The sequence below is a fragment of the Ochotona princeps genome, chromosome 1 (assembly GCF_030435755.1).
Source record: "Ochotona princeps isolate mOchPri1 chromosome 1, mOchPri1.hap1, whole genome shotgun sequence".
NCBI lineage: Eukaryota > Metazoa > Chordata > Mammalia > Lagomorpha > Ochotonidae > Ochotona > Ochotona princeps.
This window is the reverse complement of record NC_080832.1, coordinates 72300851-72317436: the sequence shown is the minus strand read 5'-3', so window position 1 is coordinate 72317436 and position 16586 is coordinate 72300851. Positions and strand designations below refer to the sequence as shown.

The following is a 16586-nucleotide window of genomic DNA, read 5'->3' as shown; positions in this document are numbered from 1 at the left end:
GCTCTCGACAGCTTAATGGGAGCTAAATCCCCCAAACTGAGTCACTAAGTACACGTGGTCCCAATTCCCTCACTGGTTCACTCCCCGCAATGAATCCTGCCAAAACATTTGACATTACTTTTAAGAAAAAAAAATAATTCAATAATTGATGATTCAAAGGCTTTATTTCCAATGCAACCACCTCTGAAAATACAACTAAATGTTGTATTTTCTTTCAAATGAAAAGTAGACTGCAGATTCTACTGTAGGATAAGGAGAAAAGAAAAAAGGATGCAATCTTTACTTGAAGCATGTCAAAATGTTATGGTGAGGAAAAGAAGAATTTTCTCTCACAAAACCATTACACTGAATAATATGTCCCAGGAAAGCAGCAGTCATCAATGTAGCACTTTGCAAAATATTTAGGATTTGTGATAATAACATGTACTGCAATGACACTCAGTGTGATTCTCCACTTTGGCGTTTCCCATCACTGTTGCCTAAGGAGGAACAAAAGGCATGATAAATGATTACATGGGTAGATTATAGCTATAGATAGATGATAATAGATAGACAATATTGAAAAATGCTACAGAAAATTGTTTCTACTCAGTTGAATGAAATAGATAGTTGTGACATTTATATACTCCTCCCTTCAGAGGGCATCTTTACTACAAAAGGTTAGGTTTTCCTTGCCTAATTATTCTCCACTTCAACCAACATCCCCTTTCCATTTTTCCCATTCTCATCTTTCTGAATAAGCCCAGTGTATAGTCACAAAGCAGCTGACTCTTTTAAATATAAGGTTCAAATACCTAACAAAATATGGGTTACTGCACGTTTCTGACATTGAATCTTGTGGCTTTTCTCTATTGTTATTTCTCTGGTTGGACTGTCAGAGACCTTCTGGAGCCTTGAACTTCTTACCTTGGTAAAGGCTTTGGCCACGCAGCACGTGGCCTCTGAGGTGATGTTCTTGGGAACCAGCATTGTCTTCTTGGACCTAGCTGGAGTGGGATAGGCTCTAGAAAAGCAGCAACCCATGCACTGGTAAATTGGAGCTCCCAGCTTGGAGAAGTATTTGTTTTCCTTTAGCTTGCATTCTGGACAACCTATCACAAAAAAAGGAAATCAAAGGGTAAAATAATCCAAAAAGAATTCTAGGAAAAATCATGTATTTTTTTCCTAATTATGGGATGGTAAATATTCTTTCTTTACAGTTAAAATGTGTTTTGATGAATGCTGATCTTCATTACTATCTGTTTGAATTGATGATAATTATTTTCCCGGAGAAGCAATTTTTGGCAGCATGCAAGGAAAATCTCAGTTGTAATATTTTCTCCATTTCAATCATGGGTTTTCTATCTCAGTGTTAACAGTATGCCTAGAAGAAACACAAAACTTGGTAGATGACAGCACCACATTTATCTGGAGGAAGATTTTTGCCCAGAGGCAGAATGTTTTCTCCCTTTCGAAACTGGTGTTTTTCCCCCACAGGAACTCCAAATTTTGACAGAGAAAAATATGTCAGAATTAAGAAAGCTTAATAGGTGCAGAGAACCTGATAGTCCATCAGGTATCCCCATTGGGACATGAGATTAAAATACTGCCATTTATCTAGAGAGTAATTGTAATCAAAGGTAGTTCAGAATTTCAAAGCCAATGGAATTGTATCAAGTGCTAAGATTTTTTTTTCTGAACAATACAGCAAAACAAATTTACTTAAAAAATGGTTTGTTTTTCTCACTTCTTAATTGATGTGAAAATTTATCCACATAGGAAATGTTAAATATCCTCAATCTTATGGGAGAAATGTAGCAAATAAATAAGTGTGCAACTGAATGAGGAGCGTTTTCTTTTTGTAAACCTCCAATAAAGCACAATAGGAATCTATTTCAGATAAAAATATACAGTGTCCAACTGAAATGGATGCTGCATATCATTTTCACTGTACATTTTCTGAATCTAATGTAATTTTATGTTCACAGCCTACAAGTACCTAGACATATATCCAGCAGTGAAGGCTTATCACATATTTTAAAGAAATGGAAATATAATCAATGGAGTTGCTATACATCTAAAAATGTGTTGTCCTAATTACTTCAAATCCAGGTTTGATCACATACCCTGCATTGCAAACTCGCCATCGGGAAAGGAATGGAGAATGTGCAGAAAAACAGACAATGTGATCAGGATGATAGCTGCATGCTTCCTGTAGTAATCCATGGCTCTTCTGGGGAAAAAAAGACATGACAAGAAGAAAATTAATGTGAAGTTGGTTTACTCATCATGGAAACGATCACTAGTCTTAACGCAATTATTCATAATAGTCTTTGTATCCTTCCTCTAACACCAGGAACAGGTAGAAATACTCACTTTCATCTCTTCGTCAGCATAGTATTGGAAATTCTGGACAGCACAATAAGGTAAGAAAAGAAAAAGCACATTGATAGAAAAATAGAAAATAAATGATTGCTGTTCACAGATATCCTGATCACCTATATGAAAATGACAAAAAAAAAAAAAGTAGCTCAAGGAAAGCACAAGAACAATCTGTCAGAACTTGTTAGCAACTTGAGCATGATTGCATGACCCATGCACAACACTCAAAACTCAACTGCAAGGGCAAGGCGAGTAGATTGTCTTGTTGAACTGCACATATGGAATACATAAAATCCATAAAAAATATTATATATTAATGAAAATTTAAGAATTATTTTAAAAACTCAATTGCATTTCTATATACTAAAAACCATAACATGGAAGCAAACTAAAAACACAGTATTACTTACAATTGCTCCAAAAACAGGAAAGTATTTAGGTGCAAATATGCCAAAATTTATATCTGAACTTATACATTGAAAAATTACAAAATTCTGAGAAAATACAATCTAAAGAAATGGGAAATGTATCATGTTCAATGCTTGGAAGTTACCAGTTCCTGGGACTAGCATTGTGACATAGTGGGTTAAGCTGTTACCTGGGATGCCAGCCATCCCATGTGAGCCACAGTTCAATTCCCAGATGTTCCATTTCTGATCCCAACTCCCTGTTAATGCCTCTGGGAAAGCATCAGAGGATGGTCCAAGTGCTTGGGCCTCTATTTTCATGTAGGATATGTGAAAGAAGCTCCTAGTTTCAGTTTGGCCAGTCCAGGTCATTGCAACCCGGACTGGAATGTACCAGGAATAGAAGGTCTGTCTCTCTCAATTCTGCCTTTCAAATAAATAAATATAATAAACCTTTTTTAAAAGAATGCCAATTCCCTGCAAATTAAACTATATGTTTGCATAAGATACCCATCAAAAACCCATCACAATTCTTGTAGGCGTACTTAAGACTGTTATTACTATGGGAAACAATATTGACAGGCAAAGGACCTAGAAGAGATTAAATTATTACAAAATTGAGAGAATTATTACTGTCAGTATTAACTCATGCATGACTACAGGAATGCTACAACTCAGCAACAGACCTACAAAGGAGGGCATTGGGCCCATTGGCTGAGACAATGCTTGGGACATCCTCATCCCCTGTCAGAATGTCCAGCACTGAGTTCTGGCTCTGTGTTGATTTCAGCTCCCTCTAGTGCACTCTGCAAGGCAGCAAATGATGACACCATCAGCTGAGTGCCTGCCATCCACACACAAAATCCAGATAAGAGTTCCAGGCTGCTGGCTTAAGCTTGGTTAGGTAGACAGGCTTTAGACTCAGCAGAAGCATAATCCATAAGAAGGAAACATTGATAAATGGTTTTTCACTCAAATTGTGGATTAATCCTCTATTAAGAGGATGAAAATGCCAGCCAAAGACCTGGATAGAATGTTTGTAATCCACATACCCAACAAATGATGAATATCTAGCAAATATAAAGAACTCCCAAAAAGGAAAGGAGGAAAAACATGAACAAATCAATTACACAATGTGCATTGCACTGAAGAAGATCCAAACAAAGAAGGTGAGCACGTGAAAATATTCAGCATCATAAATCACTAAGAAAATGGGGAAAAAAGACCTCAGCAAAATACCACACACCTTCTAATGGGAATGGCTAAAATAAAAAAATATCACCAAATACTGGCACGGGTTAAAAAAACAAACCAAAAAAACCAAAAAACAAAAACTGTAACTCAGACCTTGCTAATGGGACAATCAAATAGTAACTTACTCTGGAAAACAGCTGGGTAGTTTCCTACAAAACAACATTTAGCATGGCAGTGAAGACATCACAAGGAATGTCCAGATCCTATATCAATACATCAGGCTCAGGTCCTAGCTGTTTTTAATTCCGTTTCCCTTAATGTGCACCCTGGGAAGTAATAGTCCTGGGGGTCTGGCTGGAGTTTCTGGTTCCTGATCTTGCTCTGTCCAGGGCTTGTCTATTGCGTTCATTTGGGAAGTGAACTGGTGACTATCTTTACCTCTCTCTTTCTCTCTTTCTCCCCTCATTCTCAAGTCCTTCCACATACCTACTCACCCCCTGCCCACAGCTTACACACACATGAAGTTTCTAACTAAGCATTTAAAAAAAAAACTAAATATTTCAAAACTGTTCTTACTTTCTAAAGTATTTGATATTGGTAGATAGGCTCACAGGAAGAAAAATTTATTTGGGCTCAGCCCAGTGCAGTAGCCTAGCTGCAAAAGTACTCACCTTGCACATGCCAAGATCCCATATGGGCATCAGTTCTAATCCTGGCAGCCCCAATTCCCACCCAGCTCCCTGCTTGTGGCCTGCAGTAGAGTACAGCCCAAAGCCTTGGAACCTTGCACCTGTGTGGGAGACCCAGAAGAGGCTCCTGGCTCCTGGGCTTGGATAGGCTCAGTTCCAGTCGTGGCCAGTTGGGGATTGAATCAGTAGATGGAAGCTCTTCCTCTCTGTCTCTCCTCCTCTATATATATCTGACTTTCCAGTAAAAATAAAAATAAAATACATCTTTTAAAAATTTTCTTTGGGCTTTTCAATCATTTCTCAAACTGTAAACATGATGCCCTGAAGGGGGGAACCAGTCTTAAGTGATTTACAAAGCTGTAAAGAAATTTTCAGAATCAAAATTGATTACCTTTGTGAATTAGTATTACTTTTGTGCTTTGATATTACAACTCATTTATTATGGAAACTCAGCCAGTATGCTATAAACAAATCTACCAAAATTAATTCAGACAGAAATACTCGTAAGAAGATCTTGGAATGTGAGGGGATATAGTCAATGTGCATCTTAGAATTTGCTTTGTAAAAAGGGGCAAAGATGAAAAGAATGGCCCCAAATCACTATTTTTGTAGCTTACATGCATACACATACAAAGAGAGAAGAATCTTCTAACTGCTGGTTCACTTTTAAAATGGCTCCAAAACCCAGGGCTGGGCCAGACAAAAGCCAGCATCCAGGAGCCAGAGACTTCCTAAATGTCCTCCCTGTGGATTCAGGGGACAACTGCTGCTGCTTTTCCAGGCATATTACCTGGAGCTCGACCTGAACGGAGCAGAAAGAGCACTATGGGTGCCCATATGGAATGCCAGCATCACATGTGACAGTTCCATCTGCTACACCACAGTGCCAGCCCAGAAGAAATGTATTAATCCTAAAACTATGTTTTTTTAAAAGCATTTTCATAGGCCTGGCACTATGGCCCAGTGGCTAAATCCTTGCCATCCAAGTGCCGAGATCACATGTGGGCGCTAGTTTGTGTCCTGGCTGCTCCATTTCCACCCAGCTCCTTGCTTGTGGCCTGGGAAAGCAGTGTAGGATAGCCCAAAGCCTTGGGACCCTGCGCCTGCATCAGAGACCCAAAAGCAGCTCATGGCTCATGGTTCTGGATCAGCTCAATTCCAACCATTGCAACCACTTGGGAAGTAAATCAGTGGATGGAAAATCTTCCTCTCTGTCTTTCCTTTTCTCTATAAATTTGCCTTTCTAGTAAAAGTAAGTCTTTTTTTAAAAAAGCCTTTTTATAAGCTTTATCAGCCTAGTCAGCTTCACATTTTTTCTATTTTAAAATTTGGTAGAAAAAAATCAGAATCAGGACAGGAAAAATAATTACATTCAACTGGAATTTATGCTATTTTGCAAAATGTGTTCAAACTAAAGTCAGATTTACTAACATCTGCTTTTTTTAGTATTGCAGAAGAGGAGTTAACAAACATTATAGGCTTTATTCATTCAACCACAGATCTTCAGTGTCTGCTTTACATGCTCTTACTGCTTCCCACCCACCTTATTAATAAAAATTGCATCCAAGAAAATGTTTTTTCTTGTTCTGTGTTGTTATATTATCTCAGCTGTTAGTCCGTCCATCCCAGAGTGATTTCTGGAGTTGTCCAACTACCAACATGGCTGTGAAGCTTTACATACTCTCAAAACTAGAATAATGCATTTTCTTACAGTGTGGGTCCATCACTTTTATTTTTGTTTGAAAGGCAAATATACAGAGAGAAGGAGAGACAGAAAGATGTTCTGTCCTCTGATTCACTCTCCAAATGGCCACAAAGGCCACAGATGAGCTGATCTGAAGCTGGGAGTCAGGAACTTCTTCCAGGCCTCTCACCTGGGTGCAGGGGACCAAGAACTTGGGTCATACTCCACTACTTTCCCAGGTAATAAGCAGAGAGCGGGATAGAAAATAGAGCTGTCAGGATATAAACCAGTGCCCATGCAGGATGCTGCTGTCACAGGACAGAGGATTAGCCTGCACTGCCATACTGGTCCAAACCCATCACTTTTAAAACCATGCTTGTGTGATCTCTTTTAATTTATCCAAACTTCAGCCACTTAGTCTGCTTATCACTCCATCCATATGAAAGTTTCTTAAGGATAGATATTATGTCCCTATAAGCTGCCACGACCCTAGCACAAGGCCTTACACATAACATATATTCAACACATTGGTGTTACATAGCAAATAAACCTGTGCTGAAGTAGGTGCATGCATTTGCCCAGTGGTTAAGATGCTGCTTGGGACACCTGCATGCCTATTTGAGTGCCTGGGTTCAACTCCCAGCTCTTCCCCCAAGTCCAGCTTCTCATTAATGCAGACTTTGGAAAAGCAGTGATGACTCAAAGTGACTGCATTCTTGTCACCTCGGTGGGAGCGTTGTGTTCAGTTTCTGGCTCCCAGTTTGAACTTCTGCAGACATTTGGGGAGTGAAATAGAGCAGGGGAGTTCTTTTAATATGAGTAAAGCTTATTCTGGGCAAGTCTCTTTCAAAAAGTTGGTAAGGTAGAATTGTCATTCACATTGAAGAACAGGATAACTTTTGAATGACAACTTCAAATAAATCTTATTTGAAATGATATGATGATATAAACTATTTTTAGATGGGGTGTAGTGTGTAAAATCTAGCACCTGCAATGCCATATTTTGAATTCCAGATGCTCCACTTCCCATTAAGCTTCCTGTGAATGCACTGGGAAAGCAGCAGAGGATGGCCCAAGTCCTTATGTCCTTGCGCCCACGTGAGAAACCTGAAAGAAGCTTTTGGTTCCTGACTTCAGACCAGCCTAGCTCTGGATGTTGGCAGTCATCTAGGGAGTGAACCAGCAAATGGAAGATTCTCTCTCTCTCTCTCTCTCTCTCTAACTCTGCCTTTCAAACACAAAATTGAATATTTTTTAAAATATATTTTCAGATAAATTCATTAGGAACAATATGGGCTCACCAATTGATGTGATTTACAGCTTGCTAACATGTCAATCTGTAGCAGCTACATAAGCCATGGGAGCTATCATGTGTTAAGGTATAAAAGTCATTAGAACTTAATAGAATTAATTTATTCAAATCCAGTAGTAAAAAGTATATATAAGAACTTTGGAGTTTAAATTGGGTGTCTTATCTCTTTCACTTCTGATCTACTTGCTGATAATGTGTATCCTGGGATCAGTAGATGATGGCTCAAATTTGATCACTTTGAACTGTGTGGTAGACCCAGGTGGGATTCCAGGCTCCTGACTTCAGCTGTCGCAAGGAATCGGGGGATGAACCTCTCTCTCTCTCTCCGCCTTTCAAATAAAATAAACATTTTTAAATATTGTAAAATAAAATAGATGTCTCTTAATATGTATCAAGCCTTATATGTATGTTTTAATTCTCAAAATAATATGACTGTGAAGAAAATATAGCACTTGAAAATATGAAAGTAAATTTTATAATTCATCATTGTTATTTAATGCTTGCATATCATTTATTGTCATTTTATGCAGTTACTACAACAAAGTTTATGAAGTAGATAAACATTTGTAGCTGTGTACCCTATATGTCATTCATGTGCACATACCAGTGTTTATTTTGATACACCAAGAAACACAAACACACATATACTTGCTCATATATGCATTAAATCTCATTCCAAAAAGGTTATAAGTGCTTGACACAATATGACATCCTGTCCTTGACTTGCAAAGAAGTTTCCCATTCTCCCCACTGCTGAGCAGTGGAGGCTTGTGGGTTTTCTAAAGGTGGTTGTAGTTGCGGTGACTCATCTACCCTCTCCACATCAGGAAGCGTGTATGACTCATAGCACATTTTTGAGATGACTGGCCAGGATTAGAAGCATAATTCTATGTTAACCAAACAGATTAAATCTAACTGACACCTAGGAGGTTAACCTAAAGTTTCATAGTCATAATGCCATTCAATTGGCTACCCACCACAGGGAGGAAACTAAGCTACCTTCAGTGAATGATGATGAATGACAAGAAATACTTTGAAGCTAAGGTTTTAAATTCCCTGCATGTCACCTGGCAAGGAATGGGTATTCAACAATTGCTTATTAAGTGGGACATAGACTTGTGTTAGTATCTTGGCTGGTCCAGAAAAAAGAACAATAGTTCAGCTTCAATTCAAGTTTTGAAGGCAGAAAGTCTTGAAAGAAAGAATGTGTAGCCTCCGACCCACCATCTTCCCCAGTGCAAGCCTCAAGAACTTCTGTTGTGGGCTCACTTCCACCTCCTACCAACTGACCACCTTGGTCTCCAGGTAGACAAGTTTAAGGAGCTTGGAATGAGTAACCACAGCCTGGAGTAGACCTGAGTGCTAGCTTTCTTTTCTCATGTGTCCTTGCTTGTATAACATGTTCTGAACCCCAACTCAGCAATATCTGTCATGATTCCAAGCTCCACACTCCCATTTTTCTCCAGGCTTGCTAAAAATCCAGACATCCAAATACTGCTCCCAGGCAATATTCTGGAGACCTAACAGCACATTAACTGATAGTTTTCTTCAGAATTTGTGACAATAATGACAGACTTGGAGAGTTGTAGGTTGAGTTGGAAAGAAAAGAAATTGGTTAGTATTCCCCAAATTTGCCTTTATTTTTTCTTTGACATAAGCAATATTTTTTGTATAAATAGGTGGATTTTAGGTAGTTTTATAAAAATTAGAATGTTATAAAGTATAAATGTAAGGTCCAAATGTAATGCTTAGAATATTTAAAGACCTTAAGTAAGTACCTGTCACATGTCAGTTACCATGCCAAAATAGGTGATAGAAATATGAATAATTCGGGACAAACCCTTGAATTTGGTGACTAACTTGCCACTTGGATGCTTGCATAACATGTTGGAGTGTCTGATTTAAGTCCCTTGTGCTCTACTTCCAATCCACCTTCCTACTAACACACACTCTGTCAGGCAGCAGATGATGGCTCACATTCTTGCATTCCTGCCACTTACAAGGAAGATTTGAATTGAGTTCTGGGTTCCTGGCTTCAGTCTAGCCCAGGCCTGACTGTATTAGAGCCATTAGTACAGTGAGATCCAACACAAGGGCAAATAATCATGAGATAATCATGAGTTGAAGTGATGTCTGCTGTAATAATTATATTTGCAGACACTGAGACATTTGGTTGGCTGGAAATAAGAGTGGATAAATGCAAGTCGATGATAATCAGAAATGTGTACTTGATAGACACAGATGCACCATTATAATAAATGTCCATTTTACTATTTTGGCACTTATGGAGGAGCTAAATGTAATTCATGTAACTGTCCCCAGCAGGTAGAGGAGGAAAAAAAATTCCCAAAGAACATTAATATCCAGAAGAAAATAAGGTTGGCCAACTGAAGTCGTACAGGTTGATAGCTGTATTTGGGATAGGATTTCTACTTACCAATCTCAGAATGATGCTTTCTGTTTCACAAAATTGTTAGAATCAACTTCTTTTCCGTATGAAATAGAGAAAAGAAGTTAAAAGGCGGCAGGGGTGGGGAGCAGGGCACAGAAGAAAAACTATACCACATTCTTGAGACACTGTAAGAATGGGAAGGGGCATGAAGAACAATGGAAGAACCTTCAATGTGCGTGTGTGTGTGTGTGTGTGTGTGTGTGAGTGTGTGTTTTTAAGAGAGCAAGAGTGAGCAGCTGGAGGCCAGTGAATTAAATTACAGCTTGTGAAGCCAGCATTCACTTCCAATCTAGCTCCCTGGTAACACATCTAGGAATCAGAGGAAGATGGATCAAGTGCTTGGGCCCTTGCCACCGCATAGGAGATCCAGATGGAGTTTCTGGCTCCTGGCTTTACATTAGCGCAAGTGTGGCTATTACAACTATTTGGACAGTAAAACACTTAATGGAAGCTCGCTCGCTCTCTCTCTCTCTCTCTCTCTCTCTTTCTCCCATGCCACTCTGCTATTCGAATAAATAAGTAAGTGGACGGAAATTGTAACAACAGGTTAAATCACTGCCGGATGCACCCCCATCTCATATCTGAGTGCCTGGTTTGAATCCTAACTACTCTACTCCCCACCCATCTTCCTAGGGGGCAACAGGCAATGACTTAAGTATCTGAGTCTCTGTGACCCATGTGAGAGACCCAAAAGGAGTCTGGGCTCCTCACTTCAATATAGTACAGCCTCAGTTGTTACTGCTGCAGGCTTTTAGGAAGTGCACCAGATGATAGGAGAACTCCCTCTGTCTCTCTCTTGCTTTTTCTCTTCTCTCTCTTGCTCTCTCTCCTATCAACTTTCTTTGCTCTACCTTTCAAATATAAATAAACATTGTTTAAAAATAAAAACAGCAGGTAGTATTCAGAAGAAAGTTGAAGACTCATAGAATTATAAAAATGATTTCCATTCTTTTATGTGCATTCTTGTAGCAATTATAGTTTAAGGTGTATCTTTCCTAATTTACTAAACATAAGGGACTTCAGATGCATACATCCTATTCAATTGCTACCTTAAAATGCTTTGCAATGCTAACAGAATTATGTAATTAAAATCTTGCATTTTTCCTTTGCTCTTTTATATTAAACCCATATGACAGAAAGAATCAATGAGAAAACTGCATAGGACAACTTCTCCACATCATGAAATATGCTTTAAATGAGAATGTCAAAGGTTGTTGCTTAAAAATACCTGAGTTTTTAAATTATTATAGAAGTAAATCATTGTACTATCAGGAAGAAAAGAATGGTTCTTGTCAATTAATCCCTCAAAACAGGAAAGCATCCAAAGGCCTGACAATTTTTATATGTAGCATTATTAGAGTGATGTAAAAATATTTTTTATAATTTTTAACTTTATGTTCATTAGATCTATTGTCATATGATCATTTTATATAACATTCCCATTTAAAAGCACAGAAATATAAAAGCATTTAGTTTTTCTGAAGCATTTCAATCAGAGGATAAGCAAGACTTTATTATTGATTTATTGATTATAGCATCTTATTTTATAATTTTTTTCTGTGATGAAAATACAACACAAGGACAAGGTATTGGGCCTAGTCATTAAGAAGGTCTTTAAGATGTGCGCATCACACATCAGAGTACCTGGGTTTAATCCCTAACTCCAGCTCCTGATTTCAACATTCTGAAATGTAGACTCTGGAAGACTGTTGTGATATCTCAGGTTGGGAGAAGGTCAACAGAGTTCCTGGCTCCTAGCTTTGGTCATGTGGGTGTTGCATTTGAGGATCAACCAGAAATGGGACTCTCTCACTCTGTCTCCTCAAATAAATAAATATATACAGAGCAGAGACACTGCAAAGCCAGAAACCTGAAACTCCCTTATTGTTTATTGTCCCTGGGTTTACACTTCTAATTGTATGTACTTCCCCACAATGACCTCAAAACGATCTGCTAGTCCACACCACCTTGCACTGTGACCTTGTCCCTTCCACGCAGGTGTTATTACTCTGTACCTCATTTTATCTAAGAACTTCCAGAACTGTTTAGTCCAATAGCACATGACAGAAATGGGATCATTCCTTACCTGACCTAACAATTCCTTCTTCCAGTATCCTAGAAACCAGTTGCCACACAACAAGTGCTTCTAATCTGAAACTATTTTAGGATAAAAAGGCCCAACCACATGGAGAGACCCTGCAGCTTTAGTTGCAATAGAGATAGGGGAAAAGAGGCCAGAGGCTGTTGAGACACCAGACATAGGAGAAAAGAACTCACCAGCGTACCCAGACCCGGAACACCCTGACATGAGCCCAACCCACCAAGAGAAGTTTGAGAATTTGTTGTCTTACTGAGGTTTCAAGTAGTTGGATGAACACCTTTAAATAATGGGAAGAATTGCTCTCCTATAATGCTTGTTCTCCAAAATCTCAGATATGGAACCATGAGATTGCCTGTCTACTTTCTTCATATACTTTTTTGCCATTCTTGTGTATATGGTGTTGGTGGTGACAGGTGTTATTTATGTAACACTTAGTCAGTTAATGCATCATGGGAAACATAACAAAGTGTGAAGAATTTTGAGTTGACATTCTGCATATTACCTGCAAAACTGAACTTGCTAACAATAATATCATATACATGTATTTTAAAAATATTGCTTGTCTTAATCGAGCACTTGTGTATGACAGACATTCCTCTGGGTACCTTGAACAGACAAATGTGTTCATGTAATATTATCTTAGTTCTTAGCAATAAAGAACTTCTACAAGTGGAGTAACCTATGCAGGGTCTGTTACCATTATTGTCTAGCAGAGCCAAAATTCTCAAATGCCTCTATAATTCCAGGCTCCAAGCTCTGAGCCATATTTCATTATAGAGTCTTCAAACTCTTTTCATAAATTTTTAATATATATACTTTTATTTATTTCAAAGAGGGAGAGATAAAGATCTCCTGTTCAGTGGGTCACTTCTTAAATGCGTATAACAACCAAGGCTGAGCTAGGTCAAAGCCACAGTTTGAGAACTCATTCTGGGTTCCTACGTGGGTAGTAGGGACCCAACCACTGGAGTCATCACCGTCTGTGTCCTAGGTATGTATTAGCAGGAAGCTGGAGTCAGAAGCAGAGCTCGGATTAGAACTCAGGCACTCCAGTCTGGGATGCAGATGTCTTAAGGCATCATAACTACTATGGCAAACTCCCACTCCAGAAGTATTTTGAAAAGCATCCAATAATTAAGTCAAGTTATAAGGACTATTGTCTAATTAGTGGTAAGCAAAGAAAAAGGCATTGACTTCCACATTGATTCACTGGTTTGATTTTTTTAAACTTCTGCGGAGAAGGCACTTTATTTATATCACCCACTTTATCAAAGAATCTTAAATATTTGTTAAGGTTTCTCAGAAAATAAACTGGCCCTGAGGTAGTACCCCTGCTCTTGCACTATGTCAATAGCCCAGATGTACAGTTACCCTTAGTGGCTTCAGTTCACACACAGATCTTGTGTTACAGTTGTCTTTTTAAGTCTGACTGCTGATGCTGCCCTTGACCCCACCTCTAATACATGTCTTCCCACCCCCTCAAGCTCTAGAGCATTAGAAAAGCTGGAGCCTTTCTCTGAGAGTTCTTCAAAAGATTCCTGGAAAATGACTAATGAAAAACTATGCATGAATTTCAAAAATTTTTAACGAAAGTAAATTTATTTGTATTTGTTTTTAAAGGCATGCTGTCATAGAAGATGGATTAATTTTTAATTTTTATTTGCTTTAAAGGAGAGAAGGAGAGCATGCTAGCACCTGCTAGTTCACTCCTCAAATGCCTGCAACAACCAGAACTGGCCCGGGCCAAGTCAGGAGCCAAAAATTCTATTTGGATTCTGCATATGGTTGACAGGAATCCAAGTGGGCCATTATTTCCTGCCTTCCAGGTGTATTTGCAGGAAGCTGATTTAAAGCAGAATGGCTGGGACTTAAACCAAGCACTCAGACATTGGAAGTATGTGTCTCTATCAGCAGTTTAACTCACTGTGCCAAAACAGTTACCCTTAAACTTATCTTTTAATACCACAACTCCACTACCTTTGGAAGCACCTGCATGAATTGCAGTCTTTGAGTCTGACAATCCAAAATGCTACTGGATTTCTTTGTGCTACATTGCAACAATACTGCTATATTGTTAAGCACTAATCTGGAACATATAATGATGCTAGTTGATAGAAAAATAAGTTTTGGGGTGGATATTTGGCCTAGCAGTTAAGCAATCACCTGGCATGTCAGTACCCCATATCAAAATGCCTAGTGAGTCCCTGCACTTTGCCAGTTTCAGCTTCCCGCTGCCAGGCACCCTGAGAGGCAACAGGTGATGGCTCAAGGACTTGGGTGCTTGACACCCTGTGGGAACACTGGGCTGAGTTCCTGAGTCTTGGCTTCCGGCTAGCTCCGGCCTGGCCAGAGGACGTTTGAGAGGTGATACCTCTCTCTCTTTCCATCCTCTTCCTCTTTCTCCCTCCCTCCAAGAAAAACTTCTAAACATTTATTTGACACTACAGGTCATGCTGATGTGAGTAGAAAGACCAATGAGTTCCTGTAAATGCTCTCTTTATGGAAGCAGGTTTGCTTGATTTGGTTTTTAACAAACTGCACATTATCTTTGAATTTTGCCATTTCTGTTTTCCAGCTCTTATTTTATTGTGCATGTGAAATTTAAGTTCCACATTAAAAAGAAATCTACAATGAAACTGAGAGTCTCTTCTGGAACATACTCAATTGCTTTTCTCACACTTTTTCAGCAGGAAATGGTAAGAAATATGACTCATCCAAAACTCAGTAACTCTATTACTGCAAAAACACTAAACTTAAGAAATCCAATGCTGAAACTGAAATGAAAGCACATAAGCCTCTTGCTTTATGTTTTTTTAAATTATTCAAGACCATGGCAATGCAATGTATGTGACTAATATTTTAAATAATTGAATTGTTGTTGTCAGTATTTATTTAAAACATAACTTTAGAAATCTATAAAGATTCCTCTTGTAATGCAAAATATCTTGTTTTTGAGTAGCAAAATGCTGAAGAGCTCTTGAGACAAAAAAATCCAGTGGATTTTGCATTCCCCAGAAGGCCACACAGTATCAGCCCACAGTCATTTACCTGAACCCCAGTGCTGTTCCTCAGCATGAGTAAGGAGAGAAAGAGAATACTTTTACTTTCTCACCTCATTTCAAGTTAGCCACCAATTCAGTCAGTATTAATGCAAATAAAACTAGAGATGTCCTTTTGTGTCTGTAAGCAATTAATTCCAGGACCCACTTAGAGTACTACAATTCTTAACTGCTTATGTTCTTAATACAAAAGTAACTAGAATGAAAAAAATTTATATAATAGGCACATCTTCCTGCATGCTTCAAATCATCTGTGTGTTACTTAAAATACACACTGCCGTATACATAACATGTAAATAGTAATGTACTGTATTTAGGGAATAATGACAAGAAAAATGTACACATTCTTTTTCTAATCCTTTTCTAATATTTTTGAGCCTTTTCCAATATTTTTTGTTTCTGGATGATAAAATCTCAGGGAAACCACAGATACAGAAAACTGACTGTAAGTTTAGCTGGAGAAAGTATTTCCAGCAATTCATTGTAGCTGTCTGCATCAGGCATAGGCAAGTAATTTATCATTGCAAGGCCATTGTAATAGGTTGAGAAATAATACCAGCTCCCTCTTATACCCTTTTATGAAAGAAGAAAATGGAAACACTGATGCCCATGAAATTCCAGTGCTACTATTCAAGTCTGCAAGGGAACTACAATTCAAAAGATAATCAGAAATTACACTCAATACTGAACAGACAAGTGCTTTATCTCTGACCAGCTTCACAGTTACATGTCCTTTAAAAGCTGTTAATAAAACAATATCAGCAACTTATATAATGCCTGGCTTCTGGAAGCCAACTCAAAGAATGTCTTTCAAATAACATCCAATAATTCTTGAAGAAAATCTTTAGACATTGGCAGGCACTCAGGCATCTCGGCAGGAGACATTTGGTTGCTGGCTTGTTAGATAGCATCTTACCCTCCAATCACGGACCACACTTTTTTAGACTTCCTCCTAATTCAATCAGAAGTGCTGAAAAGAAAATGTCTCTCTTCTTACTAAGGTTATGCACAGACCCTGAAATCTCTTCTATATACTCAAATGTTTTACCCCTTGGCTAAAATCCCTAAAATTGCTTCATTTATATTACCTTTCCTGAATCTTTTTTGCAGGATGTGCTCCCAGCAGTTGATTGTGGGTCTGAAGAGTGATTTTAGCTTCGTCTTGTGATTTTTCAGTAACTGGATAGTAGAATCCGTCCCTGCCTTTTATAGCAGCAGAATAATACAAACTGTCTCTTCCACCTGCATTTAAGCCCTGGGATGAATAGCAAATTCCATCCAATGATTAAATGGTACTTAATATAATTACCATGACATCAATTTGATG

General features: G+C 38.4%; 1 protein-coding gene across 1 annotated transcript; it reads right to left on the bottom strand.

Moving 5' to 3' along the window:
- Positions 1-401: 401 nt before the first annotated feature.
- CGA (glycoprotein hormones, alpha polypeptide) lies at positions 402-2205 on the bottom strand. Its single transcript, XM_004580406.1, has 3 exons — positions 2106-2205; positions 907-1091; positions 402-479 (listed from the first exon to the last, which is right to left on the bottom strand). Exons 1-3 carry the CDS (start codon positions 2203-2205, stop codon positions 402-404), a joined length of 363 nt encoding a protein of 120 aa, XP_004580463.1.
- Between the last annotated feature and the right edge of the window lie 14381 nt (positions 2206-16586).